This window comes from Canis lupus, chromosome 12, assembly GCF_048164855.1.
Source record: "Canis lupus baileyi chromosome 12, mCanLup2.hap1, whole genome shotgun sequence".
Classification (NCBI taxonomy): domain Eukaryota; kingdom Metazoa; phylum Chordata; class Mammalia; order Carnivora; family Canidae; genus Canis; species Canis lupus.
In genome coordinates, this window is record NC_132849.1 from 35,227,263 (window position 1) to 35,254,605 (window position 27,343).

Sequence of the window (27,343 nt, forward strand, 5' to 3'; positions counted from 1 at the left end):
ACTTGATCCCAGATCCCAGATCGATCCCAGGACCCTGCCTTTTCATGTGAAGGGGCAGTACTTCTCTGTTCCTTAAACTATAGAGGTTCACAACATGAGCTTTAGAGCCAGACTGCTTGGGTTCAAATCCCATTGTTGCCACTTATCAGCTGTGTGATCTTGAAGAAGGCACTTAAGCACCCTGAGCATCATAAAATAGGGCTAATAATATCACCTGCCCCTTGGGATTGTTGTGAAGATGAGGTTGGTAAAAACATATAGAGCACTTGCAACATCATCTGACACATAGGTAGTACCCAATAAGTGTTAACTCAGAATATTATTCAACTCACAGGCAGGCATCCCTTTATATAACTTTAGAGCAGATTTGTAAAATAAAAAGAAATCCTAGAAAAATCTAGTTCTTTAAGATTTACCAGTACACAGACAGATAATGCTATAAACATGATTTAATAAAGTTCTGGCTATTCTTTTATATAATTATATATGGTCCAAAGATAAAAATATATTTATCCTCTTTTTTACATGGAAAAATGTAAATGTAAACTAATGGCCCCAACACATTAGTTCAGTGAGTATGTAGTTAATGTCTGCTCAGAGCAGCATGCACATGAAGAACAGCAGGTACAACTACCTCTATCTACATGCAGGATCAATTTCCTAAATGCTCAATTGGTCAAGTTCATTTTCTGGATAATTGTTTCCTATAGCTAGAGAAAAAAAAAATCTATGAATTCCTATGTGTTTCCAGTCCAAACAATTTTGCTTCCATGAATCTCCTAAAAGAAATATGCTATAATTAATCAAATTTGAACACCAAATAACTTAACTACACATAAATGATCATACACTACTGCATCACTACTGTGTTGCCTTAATGTTAACTCTGGAGGTCACATTCAAAAGTCTTTGTATTCATCTCAACCCAGCAGCAAGTAAATGTCTGGTAATTATATAATTTAACAGAAAAAAAAGGATAGAATATTGTAGATACACTTTGATTATAATTCTGTTTTCTTCATCTACATTAAAAATATGTGAGGAAAAGGTAAAGAGTGAATAGTGATGCTATTAATATAATTAGATCATAGTTTTCTCCACTTTTAATTTTCTGTTACTGACTATATTACTTTTACAATAAAGACGTTAAATTTGGGGATGCCTGGGTGGCTTAGTGGTTCAGTATCTGCCTTAGGCTCAGATCATGATCTCGGGGTGCTGGGATCGAGTCCTGAAGCAGGCTTCCCACAAAGAGCCTGCTTCTCCCTCTGCCTATGTCTCTGACTCTCTCTCTGTGTCTTTCATGAATAAATAAATAAAATCTAAAAAAAACAAAAACAAAAACAAAAAAAAACAAAGAAAGATGTTAAATTTGTAAAACTATCAAAATTGAACTAACGGGGTGCCTGGCTGGCTCAGTCAATAGAGCACGAGATTCTTGATCTTGGGGTTGTAAGTTTGAGCTACACATTGGGTGTAGAGATTACTTAAAAATAAAATCTTTTGGGATCCCAGAGTGGCTCGGCGGTTGAGCATCTGCCTTCGGCTCAGGGCATGATTCCGGAGTCCTGGGATCAAGTCCCACATCGGGCTGCCTGCATGGAGTCTGCTTCTCTCTGTGTCTCTGTGTGTCTCTCATGAATAAATAAATAAATATTTTTAAAAATAATAAAAAAATAAAATAAAATAAAATCTTTTAACAAATGAACTATAAATTATATAATTTTTCATTTATGTATCAAAAAAGAAACTCACATGGCATTTGATTCTGAAGAAGACACTTTAATTAATTTTTATAAAATAAACCCTACAAAGATTTCTCAAAAGAAGTTTGAAAAATAACTTCTCAAAGTAAGTTCAAACTACATCTCTGTTTTGTATTATAAGCAAGGGATTCTCAAGTATAAAAGAAAATCAAGTTATACATTGCACATCACCATTATCCTTAAGTACTATTTAGAAAACCATGATACTGTATATGTAAAACTCATTTAGTTCCATAGTTTCTTATCTAAAAGAGCTTTTTAAAGATATTTATTTTCTGGGTTTTTAAAATATTTTCTTTCTTTATCTCTTGATGAAAATTAATGAGCAATTTAGGACATGATGTAAATCTAGGATTTATTGATCATATATTCAAAGACACAGAATGAATCTATAGGATAGAGGTTTCACATGGCATCTGTCTGGAGTGAGTTTACGTTGTGCCTTGACTTCTGAATGTGTAACTAGATACAATTACCACAAACTAAGACAGAATATTACAAATGAAGATACTCTAACACAAAGGCTTGTAGGATTTTGTTTAGATTGTCAATGGTTGTTTCGTCCAAATTTTCTTCATTGTCATCCATAGTGTGCCAGACTTCAGGGAAAGGAGATGGGATCAGATGCAAAACTGGAACGCCTAATAAGAAAGAACCAACTTGTAATCAAGTGCTTATCTCCAGTGAGTAAATTAGAAAGTATCACTCTTCAAACACAAGTCTGAGTGAGAGATCTGTGCCATATAACCACAGCTGATAATTCATCATTTTCTGTATACTTCTTTGTATCTTCCCCTTTTACTCCAAAGCCATTCATTCATTCAACAAATGTCACTGTATTCAGTAACTAATTTTAAAGTGCTTACTACGTACCAGTCACTATTCTAGAAGTTGAGAGTTCATCAGTGAAAAGGTGAAGCCCTGTTCATACAAGAGCTTACATTCCAGTAAAGAAAGAAGCAAGTAAACAAATATAAAAATAATTTCAGAGAATGATAAGGGTTCTAAAGAATAATAAAACAAGGTAGGGGAAGAGAGAATGAGGGGCAGACAGCTGGGCCAAGAAAGATGTATTTAATGTTAGGGAAAGCCTGTTTGAGAATCTCACATTTAGTTAGAGAAGTGCAACAAAGGGAAAAACAATCTCTGCAAAGATATGGGGATGAGTATTCCAGGCAGCAGTATTAGTAAATACAAAGGTCCTGAGGTAGGAGTGTGTTTGGCCTGCTTGAGGAACAGCAGGAGGACAATGTGGCTGGATCAGAGCAATAATTGGAGAGAAAGGTAGGAGGAGATGTTTGAGAAGAACAGAGTCATAAAAAGGAGATCCTTGTAGGTTATGGTAAAGACTTTGGGTCTTATTCTACATGATGGCAAGCCACCAGAGCTTTAAAGCAAGAATAGGGAAGAACAGAGAACAAAGAACAAAGAATAAGGAATAGGGAAGCAACTGCAAAAGCTAGGACCAATTGGGAAGCTACTACAGGAGCCCTTGAGATGATTTAGACTTCCATCACTGCTTCCCTATTAATCAGAAAACACCAGAGTTACACAAATTATAAGAATATAATCTTACTCTATGAATAAGAAGGCAGGGTCAGTGGAATATGGGCTTTTATAAATATTCTAGAATGGGGGTAGGGGTTTAAGGATTTGGAATGACTTCTAAGAAAAAAGAGAAGTCATGAAATAGTGGACGATTTAATCTATGAAGTAATTACATCTAATGGCTCCTTATCCTCCTATATTGTTGCAAATAAACAAAGTACAATAAATATACAGTAAGTAAAAACTACATATGTGCACGCACATGTCCATACACACATACACACACATTACCTCTTCTTAAAAATGGAATATGGTCATCCTGAATCACCCCTCCATAACTGTGATTCTGGAAATAGCACCTCTCCAAAGAGTGATCCTTGAGTAAACCTAATTTGTGGAGTTCTTGTTCTGCAGACAACAATTAAACAGTAGGTGATTATCAATTCTTAGCTGATCAATACTCAGAATTCACAGGGAATTTGAAATCTTTGCCATCGCTTTTAAACAATATGCAGCAGTGAGCCCACTATACCCACGGCAATAAGCATTTGGGCTACACTTGCATGTACATTTCGGAGTAGTTCAAGGGAGAGAAGAATCACACATCTCTAGCTTTACAGGTGAGAACCTCCTTAGAGGTAAATACTAAGTTGAACAATGGAAAGATGGAGAATGAGAAAACCAGAGGAAAGCCAGGGTGGTGGGGTGGGGACAGGTTTACCTCAGACTCAGGTAAAAATTTCTCTTATAATATTCTAGATTTGGATATTGGCAAAGTCTGAACTCACGTGGAAAGTATGAATTGAGAGAACTGTTTTTCCTGCTACTTAGAAAAATATAACTCTGTCCTGCTCCAGTAAAGTTTGTGTAGCTAATACGAATTCCTAGACTGAAGTTCTTGCCTCAAAAGCAGGTCTCCTGGCCTAGATTTTATCATAAAGATCTATCTCATTTTCATCTCTCCCTGATGCCAATAGGCTTTGTGTGTGTGTGTGTGTGTGTGTGTGTGTGTGTGTGTGTGTGTCTGCGCACTACAGGGTAAGGAGTAGTGGAGGTATGAAGGGAAGAATTATTCCTCTTTTCCTTCTCCAAGACCCATTTCTCTCTCTTGAGCCATAGATATTTTGTTTCTTTGCATGGCCTGGCTTGACCTTCTAGCCTAGTCTACTCTCATTTAACTGACACTACACTGTCTCTTAAATGACTTTTGAAGGATCTTGGCTTTCTCTCACATCCCAATCTCTTACTTCCTTAGAAAATAGAGATGATTCTAGATATAAAGGAAAACCAAGTCTGAACAAGGTAGGAAACAGAAGATGGCAATGACAGAGATTAAAAAAAAAAAAAAAGAAAAATTAAAGAATCCTTTTTGGTATCATAAGGACTGTGACAGTCATCATTAGCCAGCATGCTTTTCTGAGTGTTTTCTCTAGACATGCATTCCATACACTGCAAACAGGATTCTGTGAAAATACTTTCCAACCATTGCTAGGGATATGCAAACATTAAATGTAGCATTGTATGTTTCCAGTTCTAAATGCAGTCTCATGCAGGAAAATAAAGTGAGCCTACTGAAAAAGATAAATGGGAGCAATAAACTAGTCAGTAAAGCAAGAAAAAAAGCCAGAAAAGTATATTATATTTTCAAATAATATATTTAAATCAAAAATTTTGAACTTTCTTTTTTCTTTTTCTATTGTTATAAATTTGAATTTTAAAATGTAGCATTTTTTCATAGGGAGGAACTCGGCTGACCCTTTAGTGACAGTGGTGCTTACCAATCGCTTCAAGTCTATTAAACCATCTGGCAGATTTTGGGAAAAAATTGGGAAATGTTGGGTTGGGCGCTCCAATTAAATCCAACAAGACCAATAAATCCTAAGGGAGAAAAAAAATTGTTTAATCACTGTCACCAAAACACATTTCTTATTCACCAATGGAAAAACAATAGTCAAAACTAACTGTATTTTAACAATTCAGAATAATCTAGAGAGCTGTATAAATGAAAAAAAAAAAGATTTAATAACATTGTAAGTTAATTATCTTGAAGAACTTTTAAAAATCTTGCTTATGCAACCTGGACAAATGGCAAAATATAAATTTTTGGTGTCTGTAACCCCAGAAGGAAACCACTAAGGATAGATTAGAAAGAGGACATTCAGATGATATTTTATATTTTATTCTTTATTAAAAAAGAATACATTTACTTTTATTTTCAGATGGGATTCCAAGCCTTTCTGATCTTTATATCCTTAGTCTGTAATGATACAGCTGCCTAGGGAAAGCACTTGGGTAGTAACTATTTATTCCTCAAAGCAGACTATAGGAAAAATTTCTTGACTACAAGCTCTGTGACCTACTGTCTCTGGATCCCATTTCCTCTTCCATCAGACCAGAAGCTCAAAATTACTGGTTTTTAAAGGCCCCTTCTGATGATAAGTCTCCATAATTACGTCAGTGTTTCTCGTTTGAGCCGTAAAACATCACCAGGCTTGAGGACTCCCTGAAGACTACCCCCCACATTAAGAGCTCCTGATTTATATAAATGAGACAACATGCAGGTAGATATGTAGCACAGATCCTGACACATAGTAGATAAATATCTGCAGAGTCTATGATTCTAAAGACATAATATCTATTAACTCATGAATGATGATTAAAAACATTCATTGGGGGAAAACGGGTTTATTTGCAATAAGACTATATTTACAAAGTTGGATAACCATCAATATGGATTCATATATTTGGACTGATAAATAACTTTGTCCCTCCTCTTGATCAACCTGGTCTCCCCTCCTCCTTTGAATTTCGCTTTTTAGCCACTTGGGCAAAGGACTGACTGAATGAGTGCCAACCATATTTCCCTGACCTATTATGAGCTGCCAACAGACAACAGTATGGAGAGAATGCCGGCATGATGTGTTAGAGCCACAGAGGACACTTAATGTGGCTATTTGGACTCCAGGGTGAAGGTCATTGACATGGCAAAGGAAAGGGATGAGTGGGGGGGAGTTAGGAATAGGCTTTGAGTTCACAGATATGGTGAAGGCAGGGATGGATGAAGACAGGGAAGAAATGAAGTCTCAAGGATAGCATGAGGTCCCAAGCTGCAGTTAGTGAGGATCTAAGACTGAGTGAAGGTCAAATATGGGAAGAGAAACAGAGTAAGGAGAGAACTCAAAAGTGAGATGAGGAACTAGGGATGGAGTGTGGGCCCAGAAATGGAAATTAAAATGCGGCCATGCATTACACCCATTACTCAATAAGAGCAAAGTTTTAAGGCAGCATCAAAAATGTTACCATCCCCATGCAATGATATTATACCAAAACACATCTGACACAATATCACATACACACTTGGAGTCATTATAATACTTTGAGGACATCAAGGAAATTCCTCACTCCCATCCCCAATAACATGTCTCACTCGCACTCCAGTTCCCAAGACCCCAGCCTCCTCAAGCTTTGTAGAGGCCTCAAAAAAGGAATTTGCTCTCACCATCTCTCCACAGAACTAGGGAATGTGCTCCCATTGAACTGAACTGAATCTGATGTTTCCTTAATCTTATTTTTTTTTACATTATTTTAATTAAGCTCAGTCAAACATAACTTTTTTTTTTTTTCAAACATAACTTCTAACCCAGAATCATTCTTTTCAGCTCTGGGATTCCTCAAAAGCCCAATGCCTGCCAAGGAATGTTCCATAATAAACACTCTGCTCCAAGACTGCAGTGGCATTCTTAGGTCTTTAATTGGCTTTAGCTTTGGTTTCCTTGAGGCAGAGCCTGCAGCTGCAACACCATGAGAATTCCCCAGACTAACCATGCCGTGCAGTTGGTTGGTGTCTTTCGCTCCAGGTGGGTGTGGGGTTGATGCCATCTTGGGAGCTAAGTGCCGAGATCCATACAGAGAATCACGAAGAGACCAATGAAGAAGAGCCTCTTCCCCATCAAAGAAAATTAGCTGGAGTGAGAGATCTGGCTTGGAGTCTGGAATTTTCTGGTAAAAGGAATAGTAAAAAGATAGCAAAAACAGGATTTTTAAAAGACAAGATAGTTTCCTATTAACTGGGCAAAAGTACAGATATGCCATGAAGAAAAGGAAGATAGCAGAGCAAGTAAAAATATGCCAAAATGTATTTTGTACCACTTTGCCTCCAAAAATCATCCCACCTCCCACAGTCGTCACCCATATAAATATCACTTTCTCTGAAAATAGAAGTCTTATATTTTTTCTTACTCCTTAGAGAAATTTGAAACTCTGATATTGTCATGGTGGGTAAGGTGAGGTGACACATCACCCCGTTCCCCTCCAGAAGAATGTGTTGCCCCTGCCACCAAGAGAGCTGTCCGCAGGTCTTCAGCTGTTAGCCCCTTTCAGGGACTGCCTCAGCACCTCCAGAGCTCCCCAGGGTTGGCTCAGACAGTTGTTGAACGTGCACTGGCTGATTGATTTCTTCTTCTGCCTAATCCCACTTCTCTTTCCTCCCTGCTACAGCTGTTAAGCCAGCGCCACTCGCTCAGAAAGGACCTGAATGCTTCATTCCACATCAGTGCACATTCCTGGGAACACGCAACCTGAAATAACTGCAAATCTTCCTTGCTTCCCACATTATTTGAGTCTGTAATTTTTAAGTGAATCTAGGTCCAAGGATCTGCCTTAAGGAATGGAACAAGGACACAAAGAATAATAATTACAGCCTCTCCTGTGAAGGAGTCTACATGTCAATTGTGTTAGGAAAGATATATATGCGAGCGACAAAGAGTGACAACAGTCATAGATGCAGCATAAAACATTGCTGGGAACTGCACAGAATGAGAGGTCAAATCCTTGGGGTGTCAGGGAAGACTTGATGAATCAGTATTTGAGCAGAACTTAGAAGGGCTAGTAGGATTCTGGTCAATTTTATACTTTTTACTGTCACTTCTTGCTTTTCTGATGACTCCTACCCCCACGGTCCTCCAGCCCCACTGGAATCCCTGATCTGTTAAATCTTTCACCTGTTCACAATCTTTCACCCCCCATGAAGTACTTCACTCCATATTCAGCTAAAATTCCACAATCATTCTAACCACTCCCTTGCCTCTCACCATAGTCAACCCCCTGGCCTCTCTCTGCCTTGGTTAAGCTCACATGGCAAAAATATAACCTTTAGACCACCTCTCTGCCTACCTCGTGCCTGCATATAGTTAAAGCTGGCTGAAGAAAAATATACAACCATTTGCTTCTTCTACCTCAACATACTCCTGGGGATATGCTCCCATCAGACTGAAGTAAATCTGAGATCTCTCTAATCTGTTATGGAGATCATGTTTCCTCTTATCTCTCTAAGGGTTTTTTTTAATTTTTTTAATCTCTAAGTATACTTAAAACAGTGTCCCTTAAGTTATCTCCTGCTCCTTGTGCTCTATTTCCTCCAAATTCATTTTTCAATTCGTATCATTTTACTCTCTTTCTTTCATGCTGGAAACCATCCTCAAATGTCTGGTCACCCTTTGTGTTTATTCATATTAAAGAATGAGGTACTAGGGGTGCCTGAGTGGCACAGCTGGTGGAGCATCTGACTCTTGATTTCAGCTCAGGTCATGATCTCAGAGTTGTGGGATTGAGTCTCAAGTTGGGCTCCATGATCAGTGGGGAATCTGCTTGAGACTCTCTCCCTCTCCCTCTGCCCCTCTTCCCATCACTCCCTAAAAATAAATAAATCTTTAAAAAAATAAAGAATAAGGTACTTAAACACTGATTAGAGACACAGATTGGTTGGTTTTACTAGAGGGTAATCTGGTGCCCAAAAGCCCCTCAAATCTTGGGTCTTTTTCATGAGGTAGTTCAAATTCCCCAGAGAAGAAGCATCCAGGTTCCCACCTGAGGGGTACAAGCTGAGTGCTGGCTTTCTCATGCTGATAATGGGGCAAAGGCCGGGGACCTCACTGTTCAATGCGCAGACTTTCACCTAATCTTTTTGATTTCCATGGGACATTTCATTCCTGCCCTCCTCTCTATGTGGCATCCTCACATCCAGAACTTCCCTGGTTTAGTTTCTCCAGAAAAATTATCCTGTCCTCTCCTATAAGGATGCACAGGTGGCATCCTCACCTATCTGCCAGGGATGGGGTAGGAATCTACATATCCCAGTACTCCTTGTGCTGACTTACAAACGCTTCCCTCTCAGCCCCCAGCCTCACTTGTAACTCCCTTACTATCTCCACCAAACCCTGAGCCACTTCAGGAGTTTGGCAGGGGACTACTGGCTTTTCCACTTCTTCCTCAAACTGGGGAAAAGGACTTCTCTCTACTCAGACATGTCATTTGTCATTTCTCCATTTACCTTCTGTCTTCATATTGTGGTTCCCATTAACACATGTTCCCTAGTTTCTTCAAAGATTGTTTTAGGGTGATTTCCCAAGATGGAAAAATATGTCTTTATCATCTGAAAATTAAGTTATTTTTGTATGCTAATCATCACAATTGTTTTAGTATCACTCCTTAGACCACAAGAATATTTATAATGTATTTATTATAATAAGTAAATGTATATACATATAAATATAATTTATTATACTGAGCCTCTCCATAACTCCTGAGAGCATTAAGCACAGGATGCATCCTGTCTATACAATACATACGTATTCGGAGTTTAATAACTCTAGTAATTAAACAGATTTTCTCATTGGCTAAAGGTGTAAGGTACATACTTCAGTGGAGACATGGTAAGTTTCCAGTTGTTTAAAGGGCCTTGACTGGTTCCAAAGCTCTAGTTCCAAATCAAACAGCACAATAATGAAACACCAGAGCAGATTAAGATTGCCTGGGATGAGAGACATCCCACTCATGCATGCCCAGGGTAAAAGCAAGAGCAGGCAATTTTCATATTGTGTAGGTTTGAAGGTTCAGATGCCTCACTGAAAGTTCAACAGGTGAGTGACTCCAGTGGTCAGTGCAATGGTTTACTTTCTGTTCCAATCATTAAAACAAGAGTGGACAATAATACTGAGTCCCATAAGGCACCTTGTTCTTTTTGTATTTTTTTTTTCAGGATTAGCAAGAAAATAACTGTGGCCTTCAATCTCTGGTAACTCAATCTTGGATCTGGGAAAATCTGTGTGGCCTGATTTGTGATGGTCTTTCAGTTCTTCATGGTAATATGATAAATGTCTTGTTACCAGTGTAACATGATCAGTGAATTATCTGCAGTCTTTGCCCATCCAAAGCTGTATCAGCTAATGCTGCAATAATAAGGGGTAAATACCCACCCCAAACTTTTTTTTTTAAGATTTATTTATTTATTTATGATAGACATAGAGAGAGAGAGGCAGAGACACAGGAGGAGGGAGAAGCAGGCTCCATGCAGAGAGCCCCACGTGGGACTCGATCCCGGGACTCCAGGATCGCGCCCTGGGCCAAAGGCAGGCGCTAAACTGCTGAGCCACCCAGGGATCCCCAATACCCACCCCAAACTTAAAGCAACACTTATGTGTCCTCCTGGGTCCGTGGATCAGCTGGGGGACAACTGATCTAGGCTGGGTTTGATTGGAGGAGCTCTGCCTCATCGTGCAGTTATTAAGCTTGGCTCTGATCCACATGTCTTATCCTCCCCCTGAGACTGGCAGGCCAGCCAGGGCATGCCCTTTTGGTGGTAGCAAAGATGCAAGAGAACAGCCCGATTACACAAGCACATCTCCAGCCATTGCTTGTGTCATATCTGCTAGCATCCAATTGGCCAAGACAAGTCAAATAACCAAGCCCAGAGTCAACGAATGAAAACATACAACCTGGTGGGAAGGCAAACGATGGGAATGTATACCTGTAATCTTACTACTGGAGGGTTGCAGAGAGTTGGAGCAATAATCCAGTCTATTCTCCTGTCCCTCTCCCAGGTCACAATCCACTACCACCTACCCAACCCATGACAGCTGAAGATCTTAAGATAACTCCTTAATATATAAATTTATTTTAAAGTACAACTGGAAAAATGAATCTGATACTCTTCACATTTCAATCAAAACTAGTCCTTTTTTTAATTGCCCACATCACCGTTACTTCTAGGAGAAAGGATAATTAAGAGAATGTGTGTGTATTTTTTAAGTGGGGATGTCCAACCAGCAACTCATTCAGCTCTTTCTGTCTGTCACTAAAACCAGGTATGAGCTACATAGAAAAAGGTAAAGGAGTTCACCCAGAGAAAACACACCCATTCTACGGACTATGCCTTTCATTTAATCTCCTTATAGTAGAATGCAAACATATCAGCCTCTGAACTCCCCCACCCAATTGCTAAGGAAAGGTACTGGTTAAAAGCAGAGCAGAGAATGGGAGAAAGACATTATAGAAGGTTCAGGAAACAAAATAAAACAAAACAAAAAAACAGTGAAAATGATACCAAGAGGTTACAAACAATTCTTGCTTTCTTCAAGTTCAGCATATCCAGCAAAAATAGAATCAAATATCTCTATTACTTCCATTACAAGATAAACCTTTTACTTCTTTACCTCCATTGTAGCAGAGGCCGGCCCCTTCATAAAGCTCTCAGGGGGAAAAAAAGGCATTTGTTGCCTGCGAACAAAGTTTTTTGTTTTTGCTTTGTTGTGTTTACTTGGTTATGAGTGATATCTGAACAAAATGTCTTCATCTAGCTTAGCACTTTTTTCCAATATACCCTTAAGAACAGAGACTGAAATAACATCTGAGAGTCCCAGAAGCATTTTGAGCTGAGAACATAACAAAAGCTCTGCTATGCTACATAAAATTGAGCCAAGATTCACAGATAATAACAATAATGCATTTTCTGCTCCATGCTTTTCATCTTGATATGTCTGAATTACCCACTCTCAGCACCACTTTACAGCAACCCCCTCCCCCACCTCAAGAGCCACATCTCTCAGATTAGAAGGTTGTGATGTTTCATGGCTACATAAACAAGAAGAAATCCACATACTTCTCAAACATATATACCTGTACCAACTGTACACCTGCTTCATTTGTTGCAAAAAATGTTGCATTTAATTTAATATGTATGCAAATTTAGGTAATCAAGTGCCAACGAATAAATTCACTCTTATGTATCTTAGATTTACCCCGCATGGTTAACATTTCAAATAGTATAATCTTCCAATTAATATTCATTTTAACTCACATCATTTTGCAACAGATTAGTATAAAGTGTACTGAAAGTACATTTCTAAATGGCCTTCCTACTCTCCCAAGGATCCTAGAATTCACTCTGAGTTCTTCTAATGTGTTTTATCCCAAGAATACACGAGACGGAAACAAATACCTCCAAGGAAAGGAGTTGCTTGTCTAAGGCACGGGCAAGTTCCAACAACATTGCACATGGCACGGCTGAATCAGTGGCTCCCACAAACACCCTGTTGTCCCAAGGGTGAAAATACTTGGAGTCGTAGTGACAGGCGAGGACCAAGTGTCGTTTAGCAGTGGGATTGAGGGTGCTGATGATGTTTGAGAAAGACCGGTATCCATAGGGTGTCTGACTCAAGAAGGTGTCTATTTCCAAGACCCAGTCGGCTTGAAGTCTCTGAATTCTCTGCATTATGTGCTGATCAAAAGAAAAACCAAAATTTCAGATCTGGACAGTTTCCATTGGTTAATTCTATATATATTTTAATTTTGTGTGATGTCTTTCAAGTTAAAAAAGCAATACATGATTATGGAATTAATAGCAAGGATCATAGAATTAGTAGGAAGGATTCCTCTCCCTCTCCCCTAACCATCGACTTTGCAAAGCAAATCCCAATCATTAGTATTAACCAATGTTAATAGTCTCATGTATATTTTTCCACACCATTCTTATTGTTTATATGAATATGTATTAGCACACAAACACATATTTGGCAAAGGAGTACATGTTTCTATAGGAACCTACTTTACACATGATTCTGCTCCTTGCTGTTCTCATTTAACAATATAGCAGAGTCATTTCTACACATCAGGAGACAGAGACTCAGTTTGGTACATATTAAAGTCCACTTTCAATATTTCTAAGAAGCGAAGAAGGTATCTTGAGAAGTCAAATCTACCAAGGTCCTACAGGTCTCAACTACTACAGTAAGCTCTTTGAGGGCAAAAACAGCAAATGGTAGCTCCTTTTGTCCCAAGTGCATAGCATGTACCCCAAGGTCCGCAAATACTTCAAAATGTAATATATGCTAACAAAAGATACTGATGGTGTAATGAAGTCCCATAGCAAGGAGATGGTTGGGGACATTTGAGGTCCTGTCCACCTTAAGAATCAATAAGCATAAAAAATTTAAAAAAAAAAAGATTAAAAAAAAAAAAGGATCCCTGGGTGGCACAGCGGTTTAGTGCCTGCCTTTGGCCCAGGGCACGATCCTGGAGACCCTGGATCGAATCCCACGTCGGGCTCCCAGTGCATGGAGCCTGCTTCTCCCTCTGCCTATGTCTCTGCCCCTCTCTCTCTCTCTCTCTCTCTCTGTGACTATCATAAATAAATAAAAAAATTTTTTTAAAAGATTAAAAAAATAATCAATAAGCAACTCTGAACTGTAATGACATATCACATGGTTTTCCTTTTGCATCGAGGTAGATTCAAACCCCGCTACAAATGGCAAAAATAAAAAGGAGTCTATTTTCACATCTCTTGATGACCTGAAACTTATGACTAATACATAGACTGACAGGTTGCAGATGGAAAAGAAATTCCACTTTCGAGACCAGAAGTGCCTTCCCTAATAGTCTAGAATGTGCGATGTAAGGAGATACAGTGAGCTCACTGCTGTTCCATTTGTCCTTTTCCGCCTCCATTTTCTCTCATTTCATTGTTCTAAGTAGGTTTCATTTATCTTGTTTTATTTTGAAATATTGTATCTTTGTAAGTTTGTCTTAGAGGACTGGTTTAAAACATCAAAAGACAAACTAACCACCACCATAACTGGCAATTTGTTCCACAATTAATATTCAATAGGGATGAAATTTGAGGTGATAAATAACTCATAATAACTAGAAAAGAATGGAAGGGTTTTGTCAGGGTTTTTTGGTTTTTTTTTTTTTTAAGTTTTTTCCCCCCAAGGAAATACCAGATTTTCTAGCCTACCCAACTCTTGTGTGGCCTGTCGTAACTAATGGGACATGACACATAGGCAAAGGTTTTGGAAAAACCGTGGCAGGAAGCTTCCAGGAAAATAACTAAACTAGAGAGAGGACGGTGATTCTCCACTCAAACCTGCAAAAGCCAAATAAACAAACATTTCACTGATAATCACTCTCTGCTTTCCATAGTGAGTTGGACTTTGGCCACGATAGCATGTGTGCACAGTCCCTTACCTTTTCTATTACAAGTTTACAGGTTCTCTTTTCAAGTAATAAAAAGAAATGTTTCTAACCTTTTTAAAATCATCACTCATATCTCATAACTTTGTTTTCATCCACAATTCTCAATACTGGGCTTTGCTCACAGTATTAAGTTATCACTAAATAGAGGCTGACTGTAACTAATAAGTTAGTCTCAGTGAGAATACATAAAAGTATATGATATCACACACTGGTAGTTTGAAATCACTTTGCATCTCAGATAAGCTTTCTACAGAATATGAAAATAAGTTATTACCAGAGTTTGAGAAAAAGAAAATTTTCCATAAAAGGGGTCATCTTAAAAAAAAAATAAAGGCGTATACTCCAGAACATCTGGTATCCAGATGATGAACTGCTTCAAAGCCAATAGCAGCTTGTGTGCTTACAAAAATGAATTGAGATTTTAAAAATATATATCTGTTAGCTTTGTTCAGCTAAGGTCTCACACATAAACCCACTGCTCAACTACTAAACAGGTTGCGGACATAATTTCTGATACCTTATGTTGAGACTAAAATCCACAAAAGCATCAGCAAATGCCCCCCCCAAAATTCTCATTGAAGCAACCTTTTAACCTTTTTTATTCAGCATAAATATTTTTTAATTATCTTAGCAACGAATTTCTTTATAAACAATCGAATTGGCTCCATAATCTAATTAGGTCACCAATATCCCTTACTATGCTTTTGGCCCTCGGGCTTAGTCTGCAAGTTCCCACTGCAATTCTCTAGAGTAGGCTCCCAAAACTACTGCTTTGCTCACTAGAATGCCCTAAATGGGGAATGCTTCCTGAAGCCTATTAGCAAGAACTCAGCACCCCTCCCAATTGCAAAATGCAATTTAGGATATAGATTGTACTTGGATTATTCTTGATTTATTTTTTGGAGTGGGGAAAGGAGAAAAAGAAGGATGGAGAGAGATAAAGATGAATATATAGAGACAGAGAGAGACAAAGACACAGAGAGACTGACACTGAGTAGATCCAAAAAGAAAAGGATACAAAGATAAAGGCAGAGATGAGGAGAGAGAGAGACAGAGAGTGAGAGAGGAAGAGAGAGAAAGATAGACATAAATATTGACCTTCTACTTCCGGGGGTTGGGGAGAGCCTAGGCATTGTAGGTTAGCATCAGTCAATGATCCTGGGTCTAACTGAATTTCACTTAAATTCTCATTTCCAGGTTCCAAGAGACAATGATAGTAGTAGACCTTGTTTGTTTGGAGAAAGAAGATTCTACAGTATTTGCACCCAGTCTGCAAACAGATCATTGTCAGGATGCTGAATACTGCCACCGGAGACTTTAGGGTATCTATTCCTTCTTGGACATACCACATATTCGTCTCTTGGGCTCCATGCTGAGGGCTCTCCATAGAAGACCCTCCACCTAGGGATATCCACACTTTCAGCTGAAGAAGCCCAGCTTCAGCTTCTCAGATATACTATTCATCTACAGGGAGATTTCAACCCTGAAATTTCTAGCTCGCTTCTTTTAGGCAAAGTTTCTGGCTTGCTCCTTAGTGAGATGTTATCATCTTGATCTTTAAACCATTTTTCCTAATCCTATTTCAGAAAGAAATCACTGAAATACCCCAAAATTTCACATGTTTATACTGTTTACTTTCCAAATGAATTCTCTCTTTAAAAATATACTCTAAAAATCATTAGGCTCATTGATCAGAGGCAATAAAAATGGAGACTATGGAAGGCACCTGGTTGGCTCAATTGGTTAAGCACCTGACTCGATTTGGGCTCAGGTCATGATCTCAGAGTCGTAAGATTGAGCCCCCATATTGGGCTCACTACTCAGCATGGAGTCTGCTTGGGATTTTCTCTTTCCTTTCTCTTTGCTCCTCCCCTCTCTTAAAACAAACAAACAAAAAATGGAGACTTTGGGACATTGTTCCTATATTATTCTCTGAAAAAGAATCCATAGCAATGCATATCTTTACTGATAATTGCAAAGGTCAGTTCAATAACCAATTTTATGCCAAGTCCATGTGCCTCTAGATTTGGGAGTCTTATCTAGTTGTAAGTCTGAAACTCTATAAATTACAAAACATCTAATCCAGTGCTCAAAAAGGTTTCAGGAAAAAAAGTAGATTTTCTACTATTCTTGTTTGAATTTAGTTCTGAGTGACAGGTACTAATCCTGGTCAAATTGAGTCCATTAATGTAACTCTCTCATTATATCCTAAGCATCATCTATCTCTTCTAAAGCAGAAACCCTTTATCTTGCATAGCTTAAGGGGCAGCTCTCTAAAAATTCATGATGATTTTCTTCTCAAAAAACTATAAAACTGAATCTCTTAAGTGAAATTTCCATCATAACCATCCTGTTCGGATTACTGCCACATCAGCTAGAACATGCATAAGCAACCCAGCAAACAGGTCCCAACACATTCCAAAATACTGTCAATAAACTTCTCATTTGCCTCCACCCCACATGATGCCATGGAAAGTGTTATGTGTTCTGTAATTTTGATGTATTTTTTTAATCACAACAGTGCCTGTGTGTATTATTTATGCTATATATTCTGTTGAAAGCTAAATATAGATCCAAGTAGCAATATTTGTTGAGTTTAAGAATTTCTAGAGCCTCCAGGCAAGGAAACTCAGGTCTGAAGTATTCATATATGTTTCTGTGTATGTACAGCCTCCTGATCATATGGTATGGGGAAATGAAAGAAGTTGAATTGAGTGAATGAATCTATAGACCTAATTTTTTTTTTTTTCTAATGAGGAACTGATGATTTTGGAAAGCCCCAGGAAGCATCCTGAGCTTCCTTTCAGAAAATGCTTGGGAGATGAGGCCTGGAAAATATCATTGAAATGAGTGGTATGTGTCTCATTCTCCAACTCAGGCAAGAGAAGATCCAGGGCTGGAGACATGTGTGAACACACACTACAGAATTGGTTCCTCCTAGCCAATGCTCTTTAGTGATAGGATGTAGGAGTCCAGCAGATTTGGATCCAAATTCTGGTCTCATCACTACTATGTGTATATCTCTAACAAGTTAATCCATATAGCTAAATCTCAGGCCTTTTCCATCTGTAGCACTAGGATAATAATAGTACCCACTGATAGCATTGTTGTGAGGACCAAATGAGAAAAATCCATTCAAAGAACTCCATAAAGGACCTGACAAAAAACAGTGCTCCATGAAAGTCATCCATCATCATTATTATTCCTTGGTCTGCCTAAAGGTTAGAAAGACCTAAGGTGCTCTTTGGATCTCCACTGTCTAATTCCTTGGGAGAAACAGATGCTGTTTGGTTGGAAGACAAGAGCCTAGTGGTGCAACAGACGATGGCTATCCTGGTTAGATGCGAGAGGCAGGAGCCATGTACTGGGCACAAAGGATGAGCATAATGGCTGTGTTGCTGGGCCTTGCAGGTGTCACTCTACTACAGAAGTGAGGGGTCAAGGTCTTTTGCCTGGAGAGATAGGCAGGTGGAGTACACTCAGAGGAGGATTTGAGGGGCCAGTCTCTCCCCATTCTTTCTTGAGCTCCCCCTTGAAATGGGGCTATTTTGAAAACAAAAACCAAACAAACAAAATGGTCATTTAGAGGTGGGATATCAGATCACTTAGGAAGACTGGCAGTAAGGAGGCAGAGACATTCAAGGTCTGGCCCAACTATGGTTTAATTTACCTCCTAGAGCAGTGTCTTTCAAATTACAGTGGTAAAATCAGTGGATCTTGAAATCAGTTTACTGTGTCATGACCAGCATTAAAAAGCAAAACAAAACCAACGAGTAAAGTAGAATGAACAATATCAGAGTAAATCCCAGGTGATGCAAATAATAAGAGTGCGGATTTTTTTCATGGAACTCTTGTGTTGGTTAAATCTATTTTTACCTTTGTGTGTATAAAATCTAATTCTTAAAAGTTTTTTACTATTCTTTTTAACATGAATCAGAAGTTTCAGAAGCATCCCACTTGTGCAAGTAGCTTATCACTATCACTGATCTTGATTTTCCCTCCAGGGAGAATACAATTTCCCAAGAGGAATGAAGGCCTGATAAAACAGTAATTCACCCATGGCCCAGAATTGTCAGGCAAGGACCACCTAGGGCTATTGACTTTGGGGGTTAGGATCCAAGAAAATGTGGTTGGGTGCCTGGGGATATGTTATAGAAATGACCAGGAGTTGAATGCTTAGTACCCTATCTGCTGTTGTACCCACAGAAACTAGACACATACTTTGATTTAGATTAACATGTATCACTCAATTCAGAACAGACATTCACTCTCAGTTGCTTGATTTTCTGGGTCGATTCTTCTGGTGAATAATAAGATGAGATGACAGACCTGAATATGAGACAAAAACTTAGGACATGATATTATCTCTCATGTGAAAGCAAAGTGTTCAACAACCTTCTGGTCTATGTGCGGCATCCTCACCTGGCGAGCAGCATAGCTTCCAGGAGATCCCGGGTATCGCTCTATAAGCAATGGTCGTAAGTCGTTTTCCCACATTTCAGAAATATTAGTGCCTTCTGCAACTTGTCGAAGAGACGATGAATTCAAAATGGCTGGTTCATGATAATACTGAGGATTAAATAACATTATTTAACTGGATATCATTTCATAAAATGGTCAAGACTCAACCCTGAGACATTTGCAATAGAGAACTATTTCCTTTGAACCTCAAACTAAAGAAATAGCTCTTACATCATAAAGCAAATTAAACTACTCAACTTTAAAACTGGCCCTTTAGATCTAGAAAGTTTCACTGTTTTGGCAGCTTATTTTAAAAACCAAACGAACCTAATGCATTGAACCTGAGAATTAATATTTGGCACTTCCTGTGTAACTTGTAATAATTTTAGTACAAATACTATGTAAAACTAAGATTTAAAATATCAATTATTAATCTCCTATTCTTAAGAAAACCCAACATTTTAAAAACTGCTGCCAACAAAATGATTATACTTTATTATTACAATGGCTTTATAAAAAGGCAATATGACATTACAGAGGTGCCTGGGTTAAGCATCTGCCTTAACCTGCCAGAGTTCTGGGATCAAGCTCCGCCTCTGGGATCCTTGCTCAGCAAGGACCCTGCTTCTCCCTCTCCCTCTGCCTGCTTCTCCCCTTGCTTGTGCTCTCTCTTTGTCTGTAAAATGAATAAATAAAAATCTAAAAAAAAAAAAAAAAAAAAGGCAATTTGGTGAAGAAACACTGTCTTGAAGTCAGAGAAGTTGGATTCAAAGCCCCTGGCTGTCGTTCATAGGTTGTATGACTTTGAGCAGGTCCCTTAATTTCTCATTCCCCTCAAAAAACCTGAATTTGAGCTATACCTTCACTGTCCAGTATGGTAACCACTAGCTGTATATGGCTATTAAGCTCTTGAAATGTAGTTAGTTGAATTGAGATAGGCTGTAAGTGTAATATTCACATTAGATTTCAAGGACTTAGAATAAAAAAATGTAAAAATATCTCATTAAATTTTATGGTAATTATATATTGAAGTGATCATTTTTTTGTAAATTGAGTTACATGAAATATATTTTTAAAATTAATTTCACCTATTTTTGCTTTTTTAGTGGAGCTACTAGAAAACCTAAAATTCCATATGTGCTTCTCATCATATATTTTTATTGGACAGTTCTAAACTACATGATCATTGAAATTCCTTCCAGCCAGAGTTTGATGATTCTATAACCCACTAAATAGTACACTTTTTAACTTCAGTTAAAATATTTTAAAATTCTATTAACACCCACACTTTTAGGAACATTTACCTATTAGCTGAGTTAACCTTAACTTAAAGAGCTAAATAAACATAAATATCAAAATGTGTATTTTGGGGGTTTTTTTGTTTTGTTTTTTGTTGTTGTTGTTTTCAAATATGTATTTTGGTTATGACTTTATGCATGCTGTATTTTCTTGCAATACTAATAATAATGAATCATTCATTCATTGCATGTTTATCAGGTACTCAGTGATAGAACATGTCACTCCTCCCACAGGGAAGTGGATGATTGATCAGGTGATTTCTTCCCTAAGGGGAATGATGAAGGTAACTTTAGGATATTAAGTTCTGTGGGGGTTTTTTGTTTGTTTTTAAAGATTTTATTTATCTGAGAGAGAGAGTGAGCATGAAAAGGGGGAGGCACAGAGGGAGAAACAGGCTCCCCACCGAGCAGGGAGCCCAACACAGGTCTCAATTCCAGGACCCCAGGATCATGACCCAAGCTGAAGGCAGACGCTTAACTGACTGAGCTACCCAGGCACCCTGAATATTAAGTTCTTTGGAATGCAAAGCAGAAATCGGGGGAGCCTTGTCTACTTCACAGATCTTTCCAATGCTAGTGTTGGTTGAATATATCTCAGTGATCACATAGGTATTTTCACTCCATGCGGCTAGTGAGAAACTGTGGAATTAAAGAATGCCAATTGCCAAATTACTTATACTCTTCTACACTTGGCTGTGTCTCCATGTTACTCTCTGGGGTGATCATTACAAGGGTAGGGGCTGTGGGTTCAGACACACACTCTCAACTCAGCTCTCCACCCCTCACTAGCTGTTACTCTGGCAAGTTACTTAACCTCATTAAGGCTCAATTTCCATCTGTGAAATGGAGGAAATAACACCTACTTTCTAGAGTAATTATAATTAAGTGAGCTAATATATGTAAGCTATCATAGTAAACATTCAACAAGTTATCATTCTGTTATCATCTATCAAACACAAAAGAGGTATAGAATTTAGAGCTGGAACGACCACTTATAGATGATCCAGTCCAAACTCCTGGATTTATGTCAGTGGATACTGAGGTTCATAGAGACCAGATGATTTTCCCAAGGTGATAGGAAAGTTCCAGGTAAGTCCATGAAAATATCTGGGTTCCATGGATTCCCAGTCCTCTGCCCCTCTGCTGCCTCCCTGCCTCATCTGTGAATTGCCAGTTACCCCTAAATGTGGATGTTGTGCCTGAACATCTTAAAGTTAGTCTTCGTTTACTGATATAATTTTAAATATATGTCCTGCATAAGATTGTCACTGCAGCCTTTAAATCCCTTGGTCCTTTCAGGACCTCAGTCTACTTAAGTTAGCTCTCAAACAGTGCTTGGAGAAGAAAGCTGACACTAACAGACAAAATAACAGAAATGTGAAAAGGGCAAAGAAAAAACTAGAGGTAAGAAGAAGTGGGAAGACGTCTATGGTTAATTACTCCTTAACCAGGCCTGTCTGGTCTTTCCTGCCACCTCGCTGCCCCCAGGTCAGACCACTCACCCCAGTGCACCAAGCTTCAGTTACCCTGGCCACCTTCCAGGTCCCAAAGCAGTGGGAGACTCTGCTCTACACAGCCTCTGCACCTGCTGTCACTTCCGGCTTGCAGGCTATTTCTTCCCTCTTCACCTGACTCCTTCCTGCTTACTCAGATGATGACTTGGAGACCACTTTCCTGTATGTCAACCAGTTTAACATCTGATTTCATACAGGCCATCCGCTCCATGAGGGCAATGATTGTCTTTATAGCCCAGTGCCTCCCGTAGCCACACAGTGCCTGGGGTATACTGAGTACTCAGTCAATATTGGGTGAGGTCATCAAATAAGGCATTGACAGATGAACAGTCTCTCTAAAACTGTCTTTAGAAAAGCCTGTGTCTACATCATAACAAAGCAAAATGAACATTATAAATAGCAAGTCAGTTAAATGGGAGAAACAAGCAGCTACCTGCTGCAAAGAGCTTTAAAAAGGGCTATGATTCAATTTTGGTGTCTTTGCTCTTTTTTAAAATTTCTCATCTCAGGCCACCTGGGTAGCTCAGTGGCTGAGCGTCTGCCTTTGGCTCAGGGCGTGGTGCTGGGGTCCCCAGATCAAGTCCCACATCGGGCTCCCCTCGAGGGGCCTGCTTCTCCCTCTGCCTATGTCTTTGCCTCTCTGTCTCTGTGTCTCTCATGAATAAATAAATAAAATCATTAAAAAAAATTTCTCATTTCAATACCTGTGATGCCTAGAATTGGGCTGGCCCAAGGGCAGTCTCTGCGACAACTGAGAACTGTTGTGTCAGGAAGGCTATCTGACCAGTGACTCCTTTTCTGTTTCGTGTCCATTACTGCATCCCCAAGCCTACCTGTTCACTGTGGACTAGGTCCTTCCTGGCATGTCCACAGTAGGGAGGAAATCAAGCTCATGGTTAAATGGGCAATTTATGGCAATCTGTAAAAGAGTTCTTAAAAGATTTAAGAAAAAAACTGGAACAAGATAGAGAACCCTCCAGCATTGCTAGCTGTAACAGATACCATAGATTAAACAGAGTTGAGAAATAGCACCAAAAAATGCTTAATGGACGAATGAAGGGTAAGTTCAGCAGACAGGCCCATTGATTGATGCTCCTCAAAACCCAGTTTCATGTGTTGCTCCTCAATCTCCTGGGCTCAATCATTTAATTAACATGCTTCAGTAAAGAGCCCTCCTCTCCCTGCCTCGTTGGGAGGAAAGATGCCCCTGTGAAACCATACGAATAAAAGCTTCACAGTCAGTGAAAGACAGAGAAGGGAAAACAACCACACTCTGTTAATTATTTATGCCTTCCTAGTCATTAAAGCCCTGTACAGAAAAGCACTGGACTCTCCCAACCAAAATGGTGCCCATTCAACTTTCAAGGAGCCTTACTCTCAGAACCCAATAAATATAAAAATCTATGCGGAGATGAGAGGAAGCTGTGAGAGAAGAAACCTGTAAAGAAACTCTGGGCTGGACATGAAGAAAGTAAATGAGGCAAAAAACAGCGCTGAGCCCAGTGTTAAGTGCAAACCCCAAAATAGTCTAGGCTTATTTCAGTGAAAAGACACATAGACAAGTTTCTTTGGTACAGGCATTCTCAGAGGAACAAATCTCTATTACAGCCCCTGCCTTGTCTTTTCAGACAGGCAGAAAGGACAATAAGTCTGCTTTGGGTGACAAGAATCTTTCAACTAAAAAAGTGTGAACCAGATATCCTGAAACATCTCCTCTAGGCTAATCATATGGTGCCAGGCCAAAGAGGGTTTTAATTACATAATTTGTAGAGCTGGTCCCACTTGCAGGGGGATTTGAGGTCCCAAGCCATTGAATTAGAGGGAGATCATTATAGAAGCCCAGAGACTTCAATTCCAGTTTTCATTCCATATGAGTGTCTCCCAGATAACCAGTAGTGTCTCCTGTGTCTACCAGTAGATTCAACCCAGCCAGCGTTTACAGAAATCCTTCTGTTGTGCCCAATGCTTCTGACATGACAAATGCAGTCATGGAAAAGTTGAGAGCTGAATAAAAAAAAGTTCTGTCTTCTTTCAATGCAAGAAGCCCTCTACCTAAAAGAAAAGCAATGTACGCTTTGAACTGACAATTTTTTTTTCTAAAGATTTTTTAAATTTATTTATGAGAGACAGAGAGAGAGAGAGAGACAGAGACACAGGCAGAGGGAGAAGCAAGCTCAATGCAGGAAGCCCGACGTGGGACTCGATCCCTGGTCTCCAGGATCACGCCCTGGGTTGAAGGCCGCGCTAAGCTGCTGAGCCACTCAGGCTGCCCTGAACTGACAATTTGGAGTCAAATCCCAGATTCCTGACTTACTGGCTATGAGTAGGAAAGCCCTACTTATCTGTAAGGACATTAAAGTACTTACCTGCCAGGTTGTAGAAGCTCAAAAAAAGGCACATTTTGTCTTTCAAGACTCCTACCAATATCCAGCCTACCACCGACCTCCCTGTGCCTGCCTTGGAGTCTCCATTGTGGTTTCCCTAAGAATCATGGTGGGTAAAGTGGTGAATGGCTATAGACTTTTAAAACCATGGAAGAGGGGAACCTAAAAACCTTCAGAATATGTATAACTCCAGAAGTAGAACAGTGTGAAGTGCTGAAAACAGCAGTTAGAGCATGTCAGAGGTGATCCTGGAGGAGGACCCCTACCAATACATTGGTTCCCAACTTTATGACAGGACAAGTTTGGAAATAACCCAAATAACCAACAATAAAAGGACAGTTAATGAATTGCCTTCCTAATTTCTGACCAGGAAGGTACTCAGGGTGAAGGGAAGAAGGAAAGGATTTAGGTATGGAACTCAATGTTCCTTGATGGATGTTACTCCTACTGAACACCCATGGAAAGTTTTTCTTATAATGCAATTATTCTTGAGTTGCCTTCCCACATCCTCACCAGGTTCCCTGTGGCTGGTGGTCTCCACATGGAAGCAGGGGCACTTTGTGGCGTCTAAATGGTGAAACTAAGGAAGCATAACACAGAGAACTATAGTGGGCTATTTATGTACACAGGCTTGTGGCTGGGTGCAACTCTGCATGTGACCCAGACAAGGCCTGTGGGTTCACCAGTGCCCTGTACTGCCAACGTGTCAGGAAATACAAGCATACCATAAGCATTTAAAAGATGTGTCCAACAACAGGGGCACCTGCGTGGCTAGTCGCTGAGTGTCTGCCTTTGGCTCAGGTCGTGATCCCAGAGTCCTGGAATCGAGTCCCGCATCAGGCTCCCTGCGGGAAGCCTGCTTCTTCCTCTGCCTATATCTCTCTGTCTCTCATGAATAAATAAAATAAAGATCTGTCCAGCAGCACTGTCAAAGCTTATAACCCTTTAACTGTGTTTCTTAGTACTTTTTAAAGCATATTAGTTTACTTCAATAATTAACATATGCATAATTTCCTAGCAACGTCATGGTTTCAAAACAGTTACACAAGAAAAAGAAATCATTTCAAACCTGGTTACTTCACCAGAGGAAACTGGCATCCTGGGTTCCTCTTAACAAATCTCCCACCTACAACTAGATACATTGCTCTGGCAACTGCATTTATTCTCTTTGAAGAAAAAAGAAAATGTCTTAAAGTGAAGCTGGTCTCCTCCAGTTAGAGCTGCTCGGCTTAAAAACCTTAAACGGGAGCACGCGTGGGTCCAGACACTGCCCGGAGACCGGGACGTCCCAGGGCGTCGGCGGAGGCAGCGGTGGGGGCGGTGCGCACACCCCCGCGCCCCGCGCCCCGCGCCCCCGCGCAGCCCAGCGCTGCAGCCGCGGGCCTCGGCGGTCCCGAGTGGGCGGCGGCGCCGCGGGGCGCCCTCACCTCGCGTCTCGGCCGCAGCCGGCTAGACACACTTCCTGTGCCTGTCGGTACCCGCATCAGACCGCAGCCCACGGGAGGCGGGTGACATCACTCAGCCCCGGGGGCGTCTCCAAAGCAGCCCCGGGGCCGGTGAGGCGCCCCGACCGGGACGCGCAGCCCCGGTTCCCGCGGGCGCCCGTGGCGCGCGCGCGGCTGCCCGGGCGGGGGACGACCGCCCTGCCCGCCTCCCCACCCCGCCAAGGTGGGGTCTCCCGGCCCCGGGCGCCCGCGCGTCGCCCCAGCCGCCCAGGTACACCACCAGCCGCGCCGCTCACCTTCTCCTGGATCCAGTCCACCGAGCCTCGGCGTCTGACCCCCCGGGCCGCCAGGGGCAGGGCAGCCAGCAGCAGCAGCAGGTGGACGGTGTCCGTGGCACGCCGGTCCCCGCCGCCTGCCATCTCCGAAGCTGTCTGGGCGCCGGCTCCCCCGGCCGCAGGCGGTCACGAGCCCGGGAACGCGCGTCCTCCGCCGCCCTCCTTCTCCACCCGGGTCGACTGCGCCCGCCTCCCCATCGCCTCCCGGTCCCCTCCCCACTGCGCTGCGCAGGCCGAGGACGCAGCTCTCCTCCCCCCACCCCCGATCCTCGCAACCCCGGGGCTGGGCTGTCCCGGGAGGCCGGAGCTTCCGAACCTAACCCAGGGAAGGAGCCGGCCACTTCCTTGTCCTGGAGAGGACGAAAGGAAGAGACAGGGAAGAGGCATTTTTATGATCTCCGGTGCCTGGTAACTGGGGATGGGGATAGAAAGGGGAGGGAGGGTTCCTCAGACCCTGTGTGGTTATGAAGTGTTTTCCCACAGCTCTTCAGGAAGGGTTGGACAGGGAGGGGATCGACGTTTACTGAGTACTTCTGTTCCAGGCACTGTCCTAGGTGCCTGGCTCTCCCGATGTCCCTTCTATAATCTGCATAACCACGTGAGGTTGGTATTAACCCCACTTTACAGATGAGGAAACTGAGACTCCCCCTGCACCAAGCCTGAACTAGAACCCTCAAAGTATTTCCTTTATAACAACCCAGCGTATCTTTACCTTTTTCTCGCAAATAGTTACCTTGCCTTACGGGCAACAGGTCATCTTACTCCCCAACTGAGAGGCGTGATCAACGAACGTGATTATCTGAAATAAATGAGATCGAAAGTGTTCCCCGTGGCTCTTTAGGTGGTCGTCATCTCCAACGCATGTCCCCAAAGGGAAAACCCAAATACGAGTGTATTTACTTTGTAACGTCAATGACCAGTATCATTGGCTTTTCAAGGTAATCCTAGAAAAAAAATAAAACAATATCTCAGTTTTGTCTGTAGGGATGTGGTCTAAGTTGTGAAGACAATTCCTTCACCATCCTCTTTTTCTTCCAGACAATGAGGATTAGGGTGTGGTCGGCCTGCCTCTTTTTCTTGTAACATATAGACCCCAGAAAAATCAGAGCAAGGACACCGAAACAGACCTAATTCCCCAAAATTGAAGGTCTGAAGGTAAAGGAGTTGGCCAGAAGACTCACCCACTCTGTCTCCTAAACTCATAAGAGTCAAAGACAGGGCAGGCCTGGGAATCCACTGTTCTGCCCTCCTCTGGAGCTGCAGGGGAAGACAGGATGAAGTACCT

The 27,343-nt window shown here is 40.8% G+C and overlaps 1 protein-coding gene across 5 annotated transcripts; it reads right to left on the reverse strand.

Annotated features, from left to right (window-relative positions):
* Positions 1-1,761: 1,761 nt before the first annotated feature.
* QPCT (glutaminyl-peptide cyclotransferase) lies at positions 1,762-26,248 on the reverse strand. Of its 5 annotated transcripts, XM_072770516.1 has the most exons (8): positions 26,020-26,150; positions 25,348-25,444; positions 19,044-19,190; positions 12,589-12,867; positions 7,137-7,313; positions 5,093-5,192; positions 3,606-3,722; positions 1,762-2,407 (listed from the first exon to the last, which is right to left on the reverse strand). In XM_072770516.1, the coding sequence occupies exons 3-8, from the start codon at positions 19,116-19,118 to the stop codon at positions 2,262-2,264; spliced, it is 894 nt and encodes a 297-aa protein (XP_072626617.1). In that variant the 5' UTR covers positions 19,119-19,190; positions 25,348-25,444; positions 26,020-26,150; the 3' UTR covers positions 1,762-2,261. The 5 variants fall into 5 exon arrangements, with proteins under 5 accessions (XP_072626617.1, XP_072626615.1, XP_072626616.1 ...); XM_072770514.1 differs by lacking the exon at positions 25,348-25,444 and having other exon boundaries at positions 26,020-26,248; XM_072770515.1 differs by lacking the exons at positions 25,348-25,444; positions 26,020-26,150 and adding an exon at positions 25,004-25,027.
* Between the last annotated feature and the right edge of the window lie 1,095 nt (positions 26,249-27,343).